The sequence below is a fragment of the Moschus berezovskii genome, chromosome 6 (assembly GCF_049115385.1).
Source record: "Moschus berezovskii isolate FMDL1 chromosome 6, NW_MosBer_1.0, whole genome shotgun sequence".
Classification (NCBI taxonomy): domain Eukaryota; kingdom Metazoa; phylum Chordata; class Mammalia; order Artiodactyla; family Moschidae; genus Moschus; species Moschus berezovskii.
The window spans coordinates 33,300,505-33,315,986 of record NC_142465.1 but is presented as its reverse complement, the minus strand read 5'-3'; the positions used below and the strand labels follow the sequence as shown (position 1 = coordinate 33,315,986).

General features: G+C 36.2%; 1 protein-coding gene across 8 annotated transcripts in view; it reads left to right on the top strand.

Annotated features, from left to right (window-relative positions):
• ATF1 (activating transcription factor 1) overlaps positions 1-14,490 on the top strand; it is a 68,520-nt gene extending 54,030 nt beyond the window's left edge. For 6 of the 8 annotated variants that reach the window (XM_055394409.2, XM_088836916.1, XM_055394408.2 and 3 more), the window contains 4 exons: positions 4,222-4,352; positions 7,693-7,875; positions 7,961-8,120; positions 12,987-14,490. In XM_055394409.2, coding sequence (XP_055250384.1) covers positions 4,222-4,352; positions 7,693-7,875; positions 7,961-8,120; positions 12,987-13,131 — 619 coding nt within the window. In that variant the 3' untranslated portion in view covers positions 13,132-14,490. Of the gene's footprint in view, positions 1-4,221; positions 4,353-7,692; positions 7,876-7,960; positions 8,121-10,809; positions 10,932-12,986 lie in introns of all 8 variants that reach the window. The other 2 variants (XR_008681727.2, XM_088836918.1) reach the window with 2 other exon arrangements.
• The last annotated feature ends 992 nt before the right edge of the window (positions 14,491-15,482 follow it).

The following is a 15,482-nucleotide window of genomic DNA, read 5'->3' as shown; positions in this document are numbered from 1 at the left end:
CAGCATGATTTGTCATTAGGTAAATGCAAGTCAAAATAATAAGATACCACTTCAAACCTAGTAGGATGCTTAAAAAATCCCAAACATAACATAACAAATGTTGGTAAGGAGGACAGTGGCTGTGGAAATAATCTGGCAGTTCTTCAAAATACTGAACATACTTACCTTATAAACCATTACTACTATTGCTGTATATATAACCAAGAGAAATAACATAATGAAAATAAAAGTAAAGTGGGTGTATTAGTATCATACAAAACAGACTTCAGAGCAAAAAATATTATCAGAGATAAAGAGAAAATCAGCTCACCAAGGAGATACAACAACCCTAAATATGTATGCACTTAACAGCAGAGCTTCCGAATACATGTATCAGAAACTTAACAGAACTAAGCAAAATAAATCCACAGTTACAGTTGAAAACTTGTGTCCATCTATCTTAGTAGCCAACAGAAGTTACAGCAGATAATAAGCAAGATTATAGAACTGAACAATACTATCAACCAGTTGGATCTAATTGGCATTGTTAGAACACTTCACCTATGTGCACAAAGAATATCCACCAAGAAAGACCACATCCTGGATCATAACAAACCTTAACAAATTTAGAAACACTGAAATTACACAAAGTTCTTTACTCATACTTGAATTAGGCTAGAAGCTAATAAAGGAAAGATAACAGGAAATCTCCATACAGAAATTAACACACTTAGAAATAATCTGTGGACCAAACAGAAAACCTTAAGGGAAATTAGAAAACATTGAACTTAATGAAAGATAAAAATACAAAATACCAAACTCTGTAGGAAATAACAAATCAGTAGGAAATAGAGGGAAATTTACCTTATTAAACACTTTATAGGAAAGAAGGTCTCAAATCAACAGTCTCAGCTTCCACTTTAAGAAACTAGGGGAAAAACAAAATAAGCTTAAAACAAGCATGAGAAACAAAATAATAGAGATTAAAAGCAGAAATCAGGGAATTCCTGATTGTCTGTTGCTTAGGACTCCATGCTTCCACTGCTGGAGGGTTCAATTCCTGGTTGGGGAACTAACACCCTGCAAGACAAGTGGCGCAAGTGGGGGTGTGGGAGAGCAGAAATCTGTGAACTGAGAAAACGAATAGAGATAATATAACTGACAGGTGGTTCTTTGCGGGGGTGGGGGTGTGTGGAATCAATAAAATTGATAATCTTGTAGCAAGATGGCTGGATGATGAATATAAAGGGAAGAGTGGTTGGAGAAGTCACAGGACAAACCTTGTCAACCATGTCATTTATTCTGATAGGGAACCATTGCACATGAGTGATTTGATCTAACTGACATTTTAAAAAGATGACTGGTTGTTGTGTGGAGAATAGACTGCAGCAAGGAGGACCTGCTAGAGGCTGTTGTTCAGTCCGGAGGAGTTGGTGGCATGGACTGGGGGAACAACAGTGGAGGTGATGAGGATGGGTAAGATTCTGAATATATTTTCAAGATAGAGACAGTGAGATTTGTTCATGAATCAGATAAAGGTTGTGAGAAAGAGGACGACTCCAAAATTTTTGAAAAGTAGAGTTGATATTTACTGACGTGGGTAAGACTGCCAGGGGTAGAAGGATATCTGATACTAGATTTGAAGGTATTAAGTTTGAGGTGCCTGTTGAAGCATTCAGTACACAATTGGATATGTGAGTTTCGAGTTCAGGAGAGAAGCTGAGAAAATACCATTTTGAGGGGTCATCAGTGTATACAGGGTGTTCAAGCCTTTGGGACAGATAAGCTCACTGGAAAGAATGTAGATGGAGAAGTCCGAAAGACGGCTCTTTCAGATTCTCCAAGGTTGAATAAGGAGGATGAGGAAGAATGTAAGACAATGGCAAACAGTATCTCAAAATATAGTGAAAATAAAGTAATATATGTGGGAATGATAAATAACAGATAATGGCACTTATTGAGAGGGAAAAGGGAAAGGAATTGGTGGTGACATTTTGGTGTATATGTAACTTAATTCCTGTTAAAAATGAGATATCTGAAGCAAACATGGCAAAATGGCAATCAGTTGATTCCTGGTATATGGTACATAGGTGTTCTGCTTTCTGTCCTTTTTGTTGGCTGAGCTGGGTCTCGCACAACTTTTCTCTAGTTGAGCTGAGCTACTCTAGTTGTGTGCAGGCCTCTCGCTGTGGTGGCTTCGCTCATCGCTGAGCGTGGGCTCTAGGGTGCATGCACTCAGGAGTTGTAGTTTTCTGGCTCTAGAGCACAGGCTTAGTAGTTGTGGCACAGAGACTTAATTGCTCCACAGCGTGTGGGATCTTCAGGGAACCAGGGATTGAACCAGTGGCTCCAGCACTGGCAGGCGGATTCTTTACCACTGAGCCACCAGGGAAGCCCTTCTGTACTTTTTGTGCTCAAAATATTTTGTAACTTAAAATTGAAAAAGAATGGGCACAGCATTGTACAGTTTCATGCAAGGCTGGCTGCTTAGGACCATGCAGGCAGTATGTTAAATGTATTCTCGAGCTCTGTCCTGACCTGCTCACTCAAATCATTAGAGGTGCCCTTTGGGAATCTGGATTCAATAAGCCTCTCCAGATGATTCTGGTACATAGCAGGTTTGGAAAACACAGTGACTGTTCTACAGATGGCTAACAGAGTTCGTAGGACCGCCACGTCCTTTGTTCTCCAACATAGAACTTCTGTTAGTATACTCTACACTTGTAGTTCTTGGTGGGAAGACTGTCCAGGTTAAGGGGACCAAGCTGGGAAAGGATCTTCACCATGTGATAAGAGAATATCTGAAGGATCTGAAATTATCTGGCCTCCAATGAAGAAAACCTGAAGCAGTTGTCAGATACTGCAAAGCTAGGGCATAGTTTCACTGGGTGGAATTAGCTTTGAATCTAAACAAGGATGAGCTCTAACCATCAGTGTGCTTTTTGAAATTGTGGATGCCTTATTCCTAGAGATAGAAGCTGTTAGTAATGTTAGAGAATTCCTGAATGGGCTGGAAGTTTAGCATAGGTAACATGAAAGATCTCTTTTAATGCCAAGGGTTTTTTTTTTTCCTTTGTGATTCTTTTTTGTTATTGTTTTTGCACAAGTAGTTAAGGTTTTCTAATTTTTCTCCAGCAAACGTGGAATTGAGTAAAAATTTCTTTTTTCTTTTCTTCTCAGAAACAAATAATGCTCCTTCCATCTCCAGCTGTGTTTTGGAAGACCTTTCTTTTCAGCAAGGCATCTTTTTCCCTCCCCTTATTTTTGCCGAGTCAAGTGTACTTCTTGTTAAAATAATGAATTTTATTTATCACAGATACTCTGTGTTTTTATAGTAATTTTTTTTATACTTTCCATCAAAGTTAGGAAAATGGACTCCATCCCCCTAATTTATACACACATATATATACATTTTTTACATGTGGTTTATCACAGGATATTGACTATAGTGCCCTGTGTTATACAGTAAAATATTGTTTATGCATTCTAAATATTACCAGTTTGTATTCACTAACCCCGAACTCCCAGTTCATCCCCTTCCACCTTGGCAACCACCAGTCTTAGAGTAGTGTTTTTAATCTTCTTGTTTCTTTCTGAGAACTATGGGTTTCTCTTCCATTATAGAGTTGAAGGTTGAAAAAATAAATTTAATATATTAATTGATTGCTGCACCATGCAGTATGTAGGATCTTAGTTCCCAGACCAGGAATCAAACCCGTGCCCTCTGCAGTGGAAGTGCGGATTCTTGACCATTGGACTGCCAGGAAAGTCCCCAATTTGATCTTTTTAAATAAAGGTAACTGACACTATTTAGAAAATGAATAGTACCTTGTACTCACAATGGAGCCATCTCTCCTATAAAGAGACCTTTTCTACCTCTACAAGGGCCTTGTTGAAAAGGCACTCTGTATGGATATTTGTTCATTGTCTCTTTTCAGGTCATCATAAACTAAAATGTAACCAGCCTGCTAAACAAAGTCTTGTTGTTCAGTCACTAAGTCCTGTCTGATTCTTTGAAGCCCCATGAACTGCAGCACACCAGGCTTCCTTGTCTTTCACTATCTCTAGCTTGCAGTAAAAAACTAGTATGTGCTAAATAAACAAAGGATTCTTTTGACACCACAGTTTAGGTGTATACTAGATCACTGTATTTTTAACCTGAAATTAAAAGAGGTTTAGTAATTTCTTTTTGTAAAGTTGTCCTCATTACCAACATTAATAATAGAGTTCTATTTTCCACAGAAAGATTTTGAAAGACCTATCTTCAGAAGATACACGGGGCAGAAAAGGAGACGGAGAAAACCCTGGAGTTTCTGCTGTCACTTCTATGTCTGTTCCAACTCCCATCTATCAGACTAGCACCGGACAGTACAGTACGTACAGGAATGATTTCCCACCTGACAGACACAGAAAATAACCTTTCTGTGTGAAGAAGTGGTATAGACTGTCATACTTTAATAGTGATGATTAGTAAAGCATAATAAGTAACATTTTGAGCCAGAAATAATGCAAAGTTCTTTTGTTAGCATTATCTCATTTATTTCCTACAACAGTTTTGTAAGGTGGGCAGTTACCAATTTATGAGGGAACTGAGGTTAGAGAGTTAGACAATTAATATCCCTAGAGTCACACAGCTTGCTAGTGATACATAGCTTACATAGTTATTTGGGGGGATAGGTCTCTGAGTTTTGACAGATGCATGGAGTTGCCTAAGCATCACCACAATCAAGATACTCCATCACCCCCAAGAAGTTCATTTGTGCTATCCCATTTGTAAATAACCTCTCCCTTCTCTCATAAGCCCTGTTGTTTAAGTCTAATTGGCTCTTGCCACAAAACGGCTGTCCTATTTGACCACCTCTTACCAGCTCCAGCCACTCCAGTACTCTTGCCTAGAAAATCCCATGGATGGAGGAGCCTGGTAGGCTGCAGTCCGTGGGGTCGCTAAGGGTCGGACACGACTGAGCAACTTCACTTTCACTTTTCACTTTCACACATTGGAGAAGGAAATGGCAACCCACTCTAGTGTTCTTGCCTGGAGAATCCCAGGGACGGGGGAGCCTGGTGGGCTTCCATCTATGGGGTCACACAGAGTCGGACACGACTGAAGTGACTTAGCAGCAGCAGCAGCAGCACCAGCTCCACCCCCTGGGTTTATACTGTCGTCTGAACTACTGCAGTATCCAGTTAGTTACCTTGCTTCCCATTCTTGCTCTGATAGTTTTCCATATTGCTAGCAAAGCAGTTTATTTAAAATGTCTGTTAGATTACACCACTTCAGCTCAGAATCTTCCAGTGGCTTTCTGACACATTTAAAATAAGTCATACAAGGCATTACATTCAGGATCTGGCTTTGCCTACTCTGATCTCATCTCCTGCCACTTGATGCCATTTGGCCACACAAACTTTCTTACTGTTTCTTAAACACATGAAGCTTATTTCTGCCTCAGGATCTTTGGAGGTGTCATCCCTACCACCTGCATGTTCTTGACCCAGATACTCACATGGCTTACATCCTCACTCTTGCTCTGCTTAAGTGTCACCTCCTCAGAGAGACCACTGTGGCTAAAATATATTGCTCCACCCTTCAGTTTATTTTCTTAGGTACTTTTCCAATATAATTACATATAAATGCTTTAAAGTATATTTGTTTAATTATAGAATAGATATAATTACAGATTAGCTTATTTGATTTATGAATATAGTTCCTTGAGGGAGAGAACTTTGTCTTGTTCACAGCTATAACCTTGGCATATTGGGCCTGGCACATAGTAGGCTTTCAGTAAAGTGTGTTATGAACATATAATTTTAAGAGTACATGTAGAATATTTTTGAGAACACAAACTGGGAAACGTGGTTGCAAGGAAGGAAACTTAGGAGCAGAGCTCAGAAGCAGTTGGGAGGTTCACTTTTCATTTTAAACAAAATTTTTTTTATCATGCATGTATTATTATTTCCAAAAATATTTAAGACAGCATATTAGCAAGTTAAAAGTTACGATACATGGTTTATTATTATGAAAACTATATAGAAACTTAGGCCAGTATTTCATGTGTTACAATCGAAGTACAGTACAGTACATGTTGTATTAAGAGCAGTTTGATGCAGCAGAACTTCCTTGCTGATGCAGATGTTCTATATCTGCATTGTTCAATACAGTAGCTCCTAAGCTGTGTGTGACTACTGAGCACCTGGTGAGACTGAGGAACTGAATTTTTTATTTTAATTAATTTAAATAGCCATATGTGGCCCATGGCCACTATACTGAATAGTACAGATTGAGAGTAAATTCAACCAGGTAAATACACATGTTAATCAAGTACAGGAAGATATGTTGCAAAAATGGAAACAATTCTGTATTAGTGTATACATTTGCATATACATCAGAAGATGTGTATCTGTAATGTGTGTGAATAGATAATGCATTGGGTTATAGTTGCAGTACACGGACCCCCTAGTTGTGGCCCACGGGCTCAGTAGTTGCAGCACACAGCCCTAGTTGTTCTGCAACATGTAGGATCCTAGTTCCCCGACAAGGGATGAACGAATGCAGGGTACCTCTGTCCCCTGCATTGCCAGGCAATTCTTAACCACTGGACCATCAGGGAAGTCCCTATATTTTGATATTATGTATCAGTCTATATAAGCATAGGAAGATACCAGGAAGGATGTGCTACCTCAAGAGGGTGGTGGGAAATGGCGAGTGGAATAAATGGGGATAATGGGCCTTTTACTTTTCTTTTTATTTTTTATTTATTGGCTGCACTGGGTCTTCACTGCTGCATGCAGTCTTTCTCCAGTTGTGGAAAGCAGGGGCTACTCTCTAGTTGCAGTGCATAGTTTTCGCATTGTGGCAGCTTCTCTTATTATGGAGCATGGGCTCTGGGTCGGGCAGGCACAGTTGCCCTGTGGCTTGTGGGATCTTCCCACACCAGGGATTGAACCAGTGTCCCCTGCCTTGCAAGGCAGATTCTTAACCACTGGACCACCAGGGAAGGCCAGACTTTTCCTTTTCATATATATATTTATGTATGTATGTAATGTCTGTTACAGGGAAAGAGATTGAAAGTAATTGCTACTGTAAGTTTAAAACAAATCTCTCCATCTAAAAAACTTCATTGTCTTTTCTTCTGAAGTCATTTTATGAATTATATGGGAATATTTGTGGTGTGGCAATAGGGAAAGGCTAAGGATAACTAGAAACAGTGTCACCACTGGACAGTGGAGCTGAGAAAGCCTATGAAGATGTATTTTTTCATTACGTAACCTTCTATCCTTCCATAGGCACACTTACCTATTCAAAAAATTTTAAGATAAAATCTTTCTAATGATTTTAAATAAAAATTACAGACTATGTTACTCTTTGCTTCTACTCATCTTTGCTTTAAAAGTTAGTTATCAGTGGTGTGCCCTTCTCATGCCCGAGAACTGCTGTGACAGCATTAACAGTTAGCATGCAGTGCCCCATAGAGCCCAAAATGACCAATCAGTTACTGTATAATTTAAGACTAAATTCAAGATGAGTGCAAAATTTTATTAAGAAATGCCAAATTTTACTTCTTTTACATGTAGCTCACCTAAAGTAACCAACAGTCATCAAGTGAAATTGCATTTAAATCTGTTTTAATAAAAAGCGATTGTTTTGTTTGCCAGTCCTTTGTAATAAGTGTGTTGTATAGCCTTACATTAGCTATGTTTTCTCTCTGGTTAAAGTTGCCATTGCCCCAAATGGAGCCTTACAGCTGGCCAGTCCAGGCACCGATGGAGTACAGGGCCTTCAGACATTAACCATGACAAATTCAGGCAGTACTCAACAAGGTACAACAATTCTCCAGTATGCACAGACTTCTGATGGACAACAAATACTTGTGCCCAGCAACCAGGTTGTTGTACAAAGTAAGTATGCTTAAGTATCTATGGAAAGCATTCTAGAGTACTTTCAAAGACACATAAATTTTAACTCATTCTTTGAACCACACAGCTGCATCAGGAGATATGCAGACATACCAGATCCGTACCACACCCTCAGCTACTTCACTACCACAAACCGTGGTGATGACATCTCCCGTGACCCTTACATCTCAGACAACTAAGACAGATGACCCCCAACTGAAAAGAGAAATAAGGTTGATGAAAAACAGGTAAATGGTAAAATTGTGTTATCAGAATGGGCAATGTTTTTATAAATCTCAGAAAGATTTTAACTGAGATTATATGTTAGAAATGAGAAGAGTTTATATCAGTTTTATTTTGTTAATCTGTCTTATATGTTTCTAGCAGATCAGTGAGTCCCTTTGCACAGTCTCTTAATATATGACCTAGAGTTCTTCCATTTCTGTTGTGTTCTTCAAATAGCACTCTTAAGCTAAACTTTTTAAACAGTATATTTTGTTCTTGTTGGGTTAACTTTGGGTTGACAAAGTTAAGTAAAAATAATAATTTGCTGCTTGCTGTTTGTTGACTAAGAATAACTAGGTTTCTGGCATAATACCTAGTATACTTATGGATACAGAATTGTTCTTAAAAATGAATTTTGATCATGAAAATGTAGTAGTCATTCAGCCCTCAGAAACATTCAGTTCAGTTCAGTTCAGTCGCTCAGTCGTGTCCGACTCTCCGCGACCCCATGAATCACAGCACGCCAGGCCTCCCTGATTACCTTTCATTTAATATGCATTTTAAACAATGCTGTTTGCATCTCATGTACATCTGGTATTAAAACTAATTCTTTGAGAGAAAGAATCTAATGGATAGCCTTTTGCATTGTGTTCAGGGGAGAATAAAAAAGATACCAATAAACTATATTAGAAACAAAAAAGGGTAAATAGCTACAGATTACAACAAATTCAGGTCCTCTCAAGTAAGTTAGAAAATCAGAATAAAATGATAATTTTCTAGAGCAATAAAAATTACCATAAAGGACCAGATGGATACACTTAGTTACTTCGAGATAAAATGTTTTACTAAAAATAAGAGGCAAGTATCACTGTAAATAAACTTGGAAACAAGACAGAGACCATCTGTTGTTTTGGAGGCTCCAACAAATACAGTAAGAAAAGTAAATGAAATAAGTTCCATAAATATTAGAAAAGAATCCTATTTCTTTGCTGATGATATTGTGTACCTAGGAAACCCAGAAGACTTGTTAAAAATTACTAGAGTGATACTTCTCTTTCTGACAGTGTAACTTCAGCTGCATAATATTTTTAAAAGCTTAATGAAATATAAAAGCCATTCTTTTAAATGATTGGATGAGCATGCAGAAAGAGATCTGTTGAGGTTAGAAATGAACCAGAAGCACAAGACCACAAGACCATGATGTTAATAAGCACTGAAGCAGCTGCTGTATATTCCTGGGGATAAGTTCAGATCTTTGTAATCGGCATAGCTTTCGTATGCAGAGGCGACCAGGGACAGAGCATAGGGACTCCAGCTTAAGAACTGGATCAAAGATTTTCTTCCTTGAGTCAAGACCCAAGAAGATCTACACCCATAAGCTGAGAATTGTCACTTAAAAAATGGGTATCGGGACTTCCCTGATAGTCCGATGGCTAAGAATCTGCCTGCCACTGCAAGGCACATTGATTCAGTCCCTGGTCCAGGAACTAAGATCCATATGCCACAGGGCAACTAAGCCTGTGTGCCACAACTACTGAGCCTACGCGCCCTACAGCTGTCTTCCGCAACAAGAGAAACCACAATGAGAAGCCCACACACCACAACTAGAGAGTGGCCCCCGCGCACAGCAACAAAGATCCAGTGCAGTCCAAAAAATAGATAAATAAATACTGGGTGAGGGTTCATAGGGCCCCCAGTTGCTTGGAGAAAGCAACCTCAACACAGGCTCTAAAGAATTCCTACACATTGAGTTCTAACAAATGTAAGTTGAAAAATCAAAATACCCGAAGAATTAGGTGTCCATTATATATGCCAAGCCCATGGACCATTTTCACAAAAAATTATTTCCATTTTCTAGAGGAAGCTGAGGCCTCGAGAAGTCTAGTTACTTGACCAAGGTTACTCTGCCCAGTAAGTGATAAGAGGTAGGATTTAAATTCATGGGTCCAGGTTTTAGGGTGCAGAGTCTTGAGGAATACCACACAGCCTTTTAGAAGCCAGAGTCAGCAGAAAGAGCAGACAACAGAATGAGTGTTGTGAAGTCTTCAGTTATCTAATAAGAGAGACGCAAAGAAGCATGTTTTTCATATTTAGAAAAGGATGTCCTTGAAAATCATCAAAGATCAAGAGACCATAAAAACGATAAAAATTGGAGAAAAGCAAAACTGTTATTTTAATTTTAACAAAGATATATTCATTTGCTTAGAATATCCAGGAAAATAATCTGCAGACTCTTTAGAAATGAAAAAAAACCAGTTCTCTTCAACACTGTACTGGAAATCCTTGCCAGTTTAGTAAATCAGGAAAAAAGGGGGGATATTACAAGGATTTAAATGAAGAAAATAAAAGCTGTTACTATTTTTTGTATGATTGCCTGATTTAAAAAAAAACAAAATGGATTTAGAGAAAGATTACTCTAAGTAATGAATTTATAAGGTTACTAGATATAAAATCAGTTTCAAAGATCAACTGTTTTCTTCACATCAGCAATAAAGAGTTTGATAAATAATTATTTAAAAGATACTTATATTATCAATAAATGAAATATATGAGAATAAATCTAACAAAAGATGTCCAGGACATTTATGGAAAATATGTTTTTTAGAGACATTAAAGAAGATCTAATAAATAAATGGAGAAATATACTATGTCCACAGATATGGAAACTCAGTATTATAAAGATGACTATTTTTCCCCCCAATTGATCCATAGATTCAATGCAGTTCCAATCAAAACCCAAACAGGTTGTTTGAAGAACTTGACAAGTTGATACTAAAATTTATAGAAGAGTAAAAAGGGTCAAGAGCAGCCAAAATATTCCAGACAAGAATAAGGTGAGGAGATAATCAAATCTTGTTTAAACCATGATAATTAAAAGAGTGTGATACTGGCATTGAGGTAAACAAAATCACTAGTGAAATACAGTAGAGAGCCCAGAAACACATCTGTGAATACATGAAACCTTGGTAGGGCAGATTATTGGGGAAGGAGGGACTCCAATAAATGGTGCTAGGGTAGTTATTTTATGTGAAAAAATTTCAGATTTCTTCCTCACACCATACCAGATGAATTAAAGAGTATGTGAAGGGTGAAATTTTAAAAACTTTTAGGTTGAAAATACATAATTTCATGGTTTCAAGTGTAGGCAAGATTCCTTAAAATAACACACACATAAAAAATTAACATGAAAGATTGATGAATCTTCATTAAAATCAATAACTTCTTTTCATTAAAAGAAAGTGACTGAAAATATAAGCTTCAAACCTATAGAAGATATTTGCAACATATCTGCCCCCCCAAAAAAGATTTCTTTGAAAAAATATAAAGATCAACTGAAAAAAAGTTGAATATGTTTTTGAAATGATACACAACTCCACATCCAGAAGAAAATTAAATTGGACTCCTATTTTATACCACATACAGAAGTAATTACAGATGGATTAAAGACAACTCTGAAAATTAAGCAATAAAATCTTGAAAATAAAATTTAGGAATATATAGTGCATGGCAGTTTTTAATCTCAGCCAAGAAAAAGACTAAAAAAGAGAATTTATCATATAAGAAAAATATCAGAAATCAAGTGGTAGATTAGAAAATAATGTAGAAACAGATAACGGGTTAGTATGTATAATTCATTGAGAGTTCTTAGGTTGTGTGTCTTTCTAGTAATTTCTAACTGTAAAATAGGCAAAAAGTATGAATGAACAGGCAAATAAATAAGAGCAGATCCAGAGGAGACAGTTAAACTTTTGAAGATGTTCAGTTTCAGTAGTAGTTAGGGAAGTGAAAATTAACAATGAAATGTCTGCATGACAAGGAACTGTGTACCAATATAGAGACATCATTAAAATAGTATATGTGAAAAAAAAGCTACTATCTTCAGTTTTTCGTTCAAAAAAAAATTCAAAATACTTTTTTACTTGTATATGTATATAAAACTTCAATGAAAATCCATAGAAATAGTCTAACAGGACATGTACAAAACTGAGTATCAAAGCATTGTTTATAATTAAAGATTGAAATTTAGAGGATTTATATGTCCAAAGTTAACCGGAGGACTGATACATTTCACTTCTTGGTGTTTATCCAAGAGAAATGGGACATATGTTCTCAGAGACTGGCACAAGGACACGCGTAGCAGCTACAACTAGTATAAAGGCTCAACAGAATGGATCAACAAATTGTAATGATATCCAGACAGTGGAGTATGGATAAACCTCAAAATATACTGAGTGACAGGAGACCAGATAGAAGAGTACATTCTGTATGACTGTTATCTGAAGGAAGTTCTGTTATAGAATAGGAAAAACTTCATCTCTGGTGATAAAAAAATCAAAACAGTAGTTGCTTGGGGCATGAGGGGACTTCTGGGGCAATAAAAATGTCTGTCTTGATGGATGTGTGGGTTATATAGGTATATGCGTTTGCCATAGCAAATTGAATTCTGCACTTAAGATCATTGTGTTTCACTGTATATAGATGATACCTTAATTTTTTTTAATGAGGGGGAAAAAAAGAACGACCAGGGAAAATTACTGAAGTGTATTTGCCATTTAAAGAATGTGAACTTTTTTCCTAACTTTTTTCACCTGGGCTTTCCAGGTGGTACAAATGGTAAAGAAGCCCCTGCCAATGCAGGTTAGATGTAATAGACATAATACATGCCGGTTCAATCCCTGGGTCAGGAAGATCCCATGGAGAAGGGAATGGCAATCCACTCCAATATTCTTGCCTGGAGAATTGTATGGACAGAGGAGCCTGGTGGGCTACATTTCATAGGGTCGCAGAGTCAGACACTACTGAAGCAACTTAGCGCATACACAGCACACACTTACCATTTAAAGAATTTGAACTTTTTTCTAATGTTGGTTTTTAACGCTTATATTTAGAGAAGCTGCTCGAGAATGTCGCAGAAAGAAGAAAGAATATGTGAAATGCCTGGAAAATCGAGTCGCAGTTCTGGAAAATCAAAACAAAACTCTAATAGAAGAGTTAAAAACTTTGAAGGATCTTTATTCTAATAAAAGTGTTTGATTATTAAGAAAGAAAATATTTTTGTGGACTTGCCTAAAAATTAGATGTTCTTTTCTTTTTAGTGGAGTTTTACGAATTAAAAGGTCAAAAATGAAGCTTTTTATTTAGGTTTTTACAACTCAAAGAGAATACCTTACATGAGAGATCTGGTGACAGAGGATAAAGTGGAAAAAGACCTCAAGGAAGTTACTGGCACAACTGGAAGCTCCGTAAAAAATTAAACATACTCAAGAAACATTTGAAATGAACTTTCACCAATTCAGATTTTCTAAATAACAATAGTTGCCAATATTCCAAAAATGGCAGATGAGATGAAATTTGGTAAATCAAATCTTTAAAAATAAATCAATTTACACTTACAGGTTTGCATTTCTGTTTCCTAAAATGTATCTTTTTTCAATTGTGTGTGTGTTCTGTTTCTGACAATAAATTCTACATTGCAAATATAAAAGAAAAGCTAATACATAACTAAATATATAAATTATGTATCTTGATTATATATACTTGTTCTGTTGTCAGGTCTCAAATGGGTTTTTAAAAGTCTGTTCATTGGACTCAGGACGGGTTTTGAGACTAGGTTAACAATTTTTGAGGCCTTGTCCTAAAAGACATCTAAGGTACATGAATGGAGTATGGTGATTTTTGTAACATTTTTTATCAGAATGGAAAAAGAATTGTTTAAAAGTTTGATACTTTTAAATAGTTTTTTGGTTACTCTGGGAATGGTGATTTTCTACAAATATTTAATGAATTGTTTTTTGATTCTATATTCTGTATGCAGTTGAATATACATTACTTATTCTGTTGTGCTTTAATAGAATGGAATGTTTACAGGCCCTTAAGACAATTAGAGTATTTTAAAAACCCTTCTGAAGATGCATACCAAAGTTTTCCAAGAGGATTTTATAATCAGTTTAATGTAAGGCTTATCAGATTCTAAATACAGTTACTAAGGCAATTTTATGTTAGAGACTATTTTGTAATGTAGTGAATGGTACATTTATAAGAAAAGTGACTGCCAATATATTTTTATAGCTAATCTTTATAAATTCTAAAGTTAAGTTTTTAATGATTATTTTAAATGTTTATATAGTTTGTTAGTAAAAAATATTTTGCATCTCAAAAGTATCATTTTTATATTATGGGAAGTAAAGTTTCCAGATTGGCTAATATTTGAATTGTAAGTTTTGTATGCAGTTTATCCAAAGTTCAAAAATGCTGTCAGCACACCAAGTGTTCAACTTCTGTATTCCAATTTGTATACACTTTGAAATTGTACTGCAAAACTATTGTGCGCTTCTTATACAATATGTATCATATTGTTGTGTATGAGAATTAAAGGACATTTGATAAAATTAAGTTTGATGAATATAAAATACATTGCTTGATATATGAATGACAAGCTTCCCGATAACCATTTTATTAATTATACTAACTTATAGTGCACTCCTAGTTTTGAAATGAGGATAAATTTACAAATCTGGGCTGCACAACCTATTTTAAGAAGGGGATATGTTTATATGTTTTGCTTCAGTCAGAACCAGTTATAATAAAGATAGCTAAATATTTTGTTCTACAAGTGTTTGGGACATGGTTAAGGGGCCTGTCATGTAGAAATTTTAATTGATAAATTATTAATTCTAAAAAATTTTTCATTAACAGGGTCAGGTCTTTTAGAATGGGACTTTCTGTTGATCTTTTAGAATGGGACATTTTTTTGTTGATGTGTTAGCAGTTTATGAAAAGAAAGAAAAGTCTGAACACCAGTGGAGTTACTTCTATTGAGTCTCAAAACAGTGGCCCATCAGGCTAAAGAATATTAGGAGGTATGGGGGTCAGTGGGTTATATCAAAAGCGTTTTAAAAGTTAATTTATTGGGTGGATGTTATATTTGGCTCCAGTACCCTAGCTCTTAGTGCCTTAGCAACTGGACATATACAAATACTGTAAACTCTCCACAACCTACACATTTCTGGTGTAGGGTCTTGCTCACTAGTTCATGTTATGTAGTTAAGCTATATGTAACAGGCATGGACAAGCCACTGAGGAATCCATAAATGCATACCAATTTATGAGGTTTATGACACTTTAAAGGTGATTATACTACAAGCCTGAAATTAAGATTTCAAAAGTTTGAGAGACCAATGAAATTATTTAATCAATTTACTACTGAATTTATAAATAAATTATCACTTACTAATTTGTTACATTGATGGAAATAACATTACTGCCCACGGATGCATCCTTGAGCATATAAAATTTAAAAAAAAATCCCTTTAATTTTACTGACTAGAGCATGAAGACTGGACAAGTGTTAAAGCTTCAGAAATCTTACCATATTTGTTTCTTCA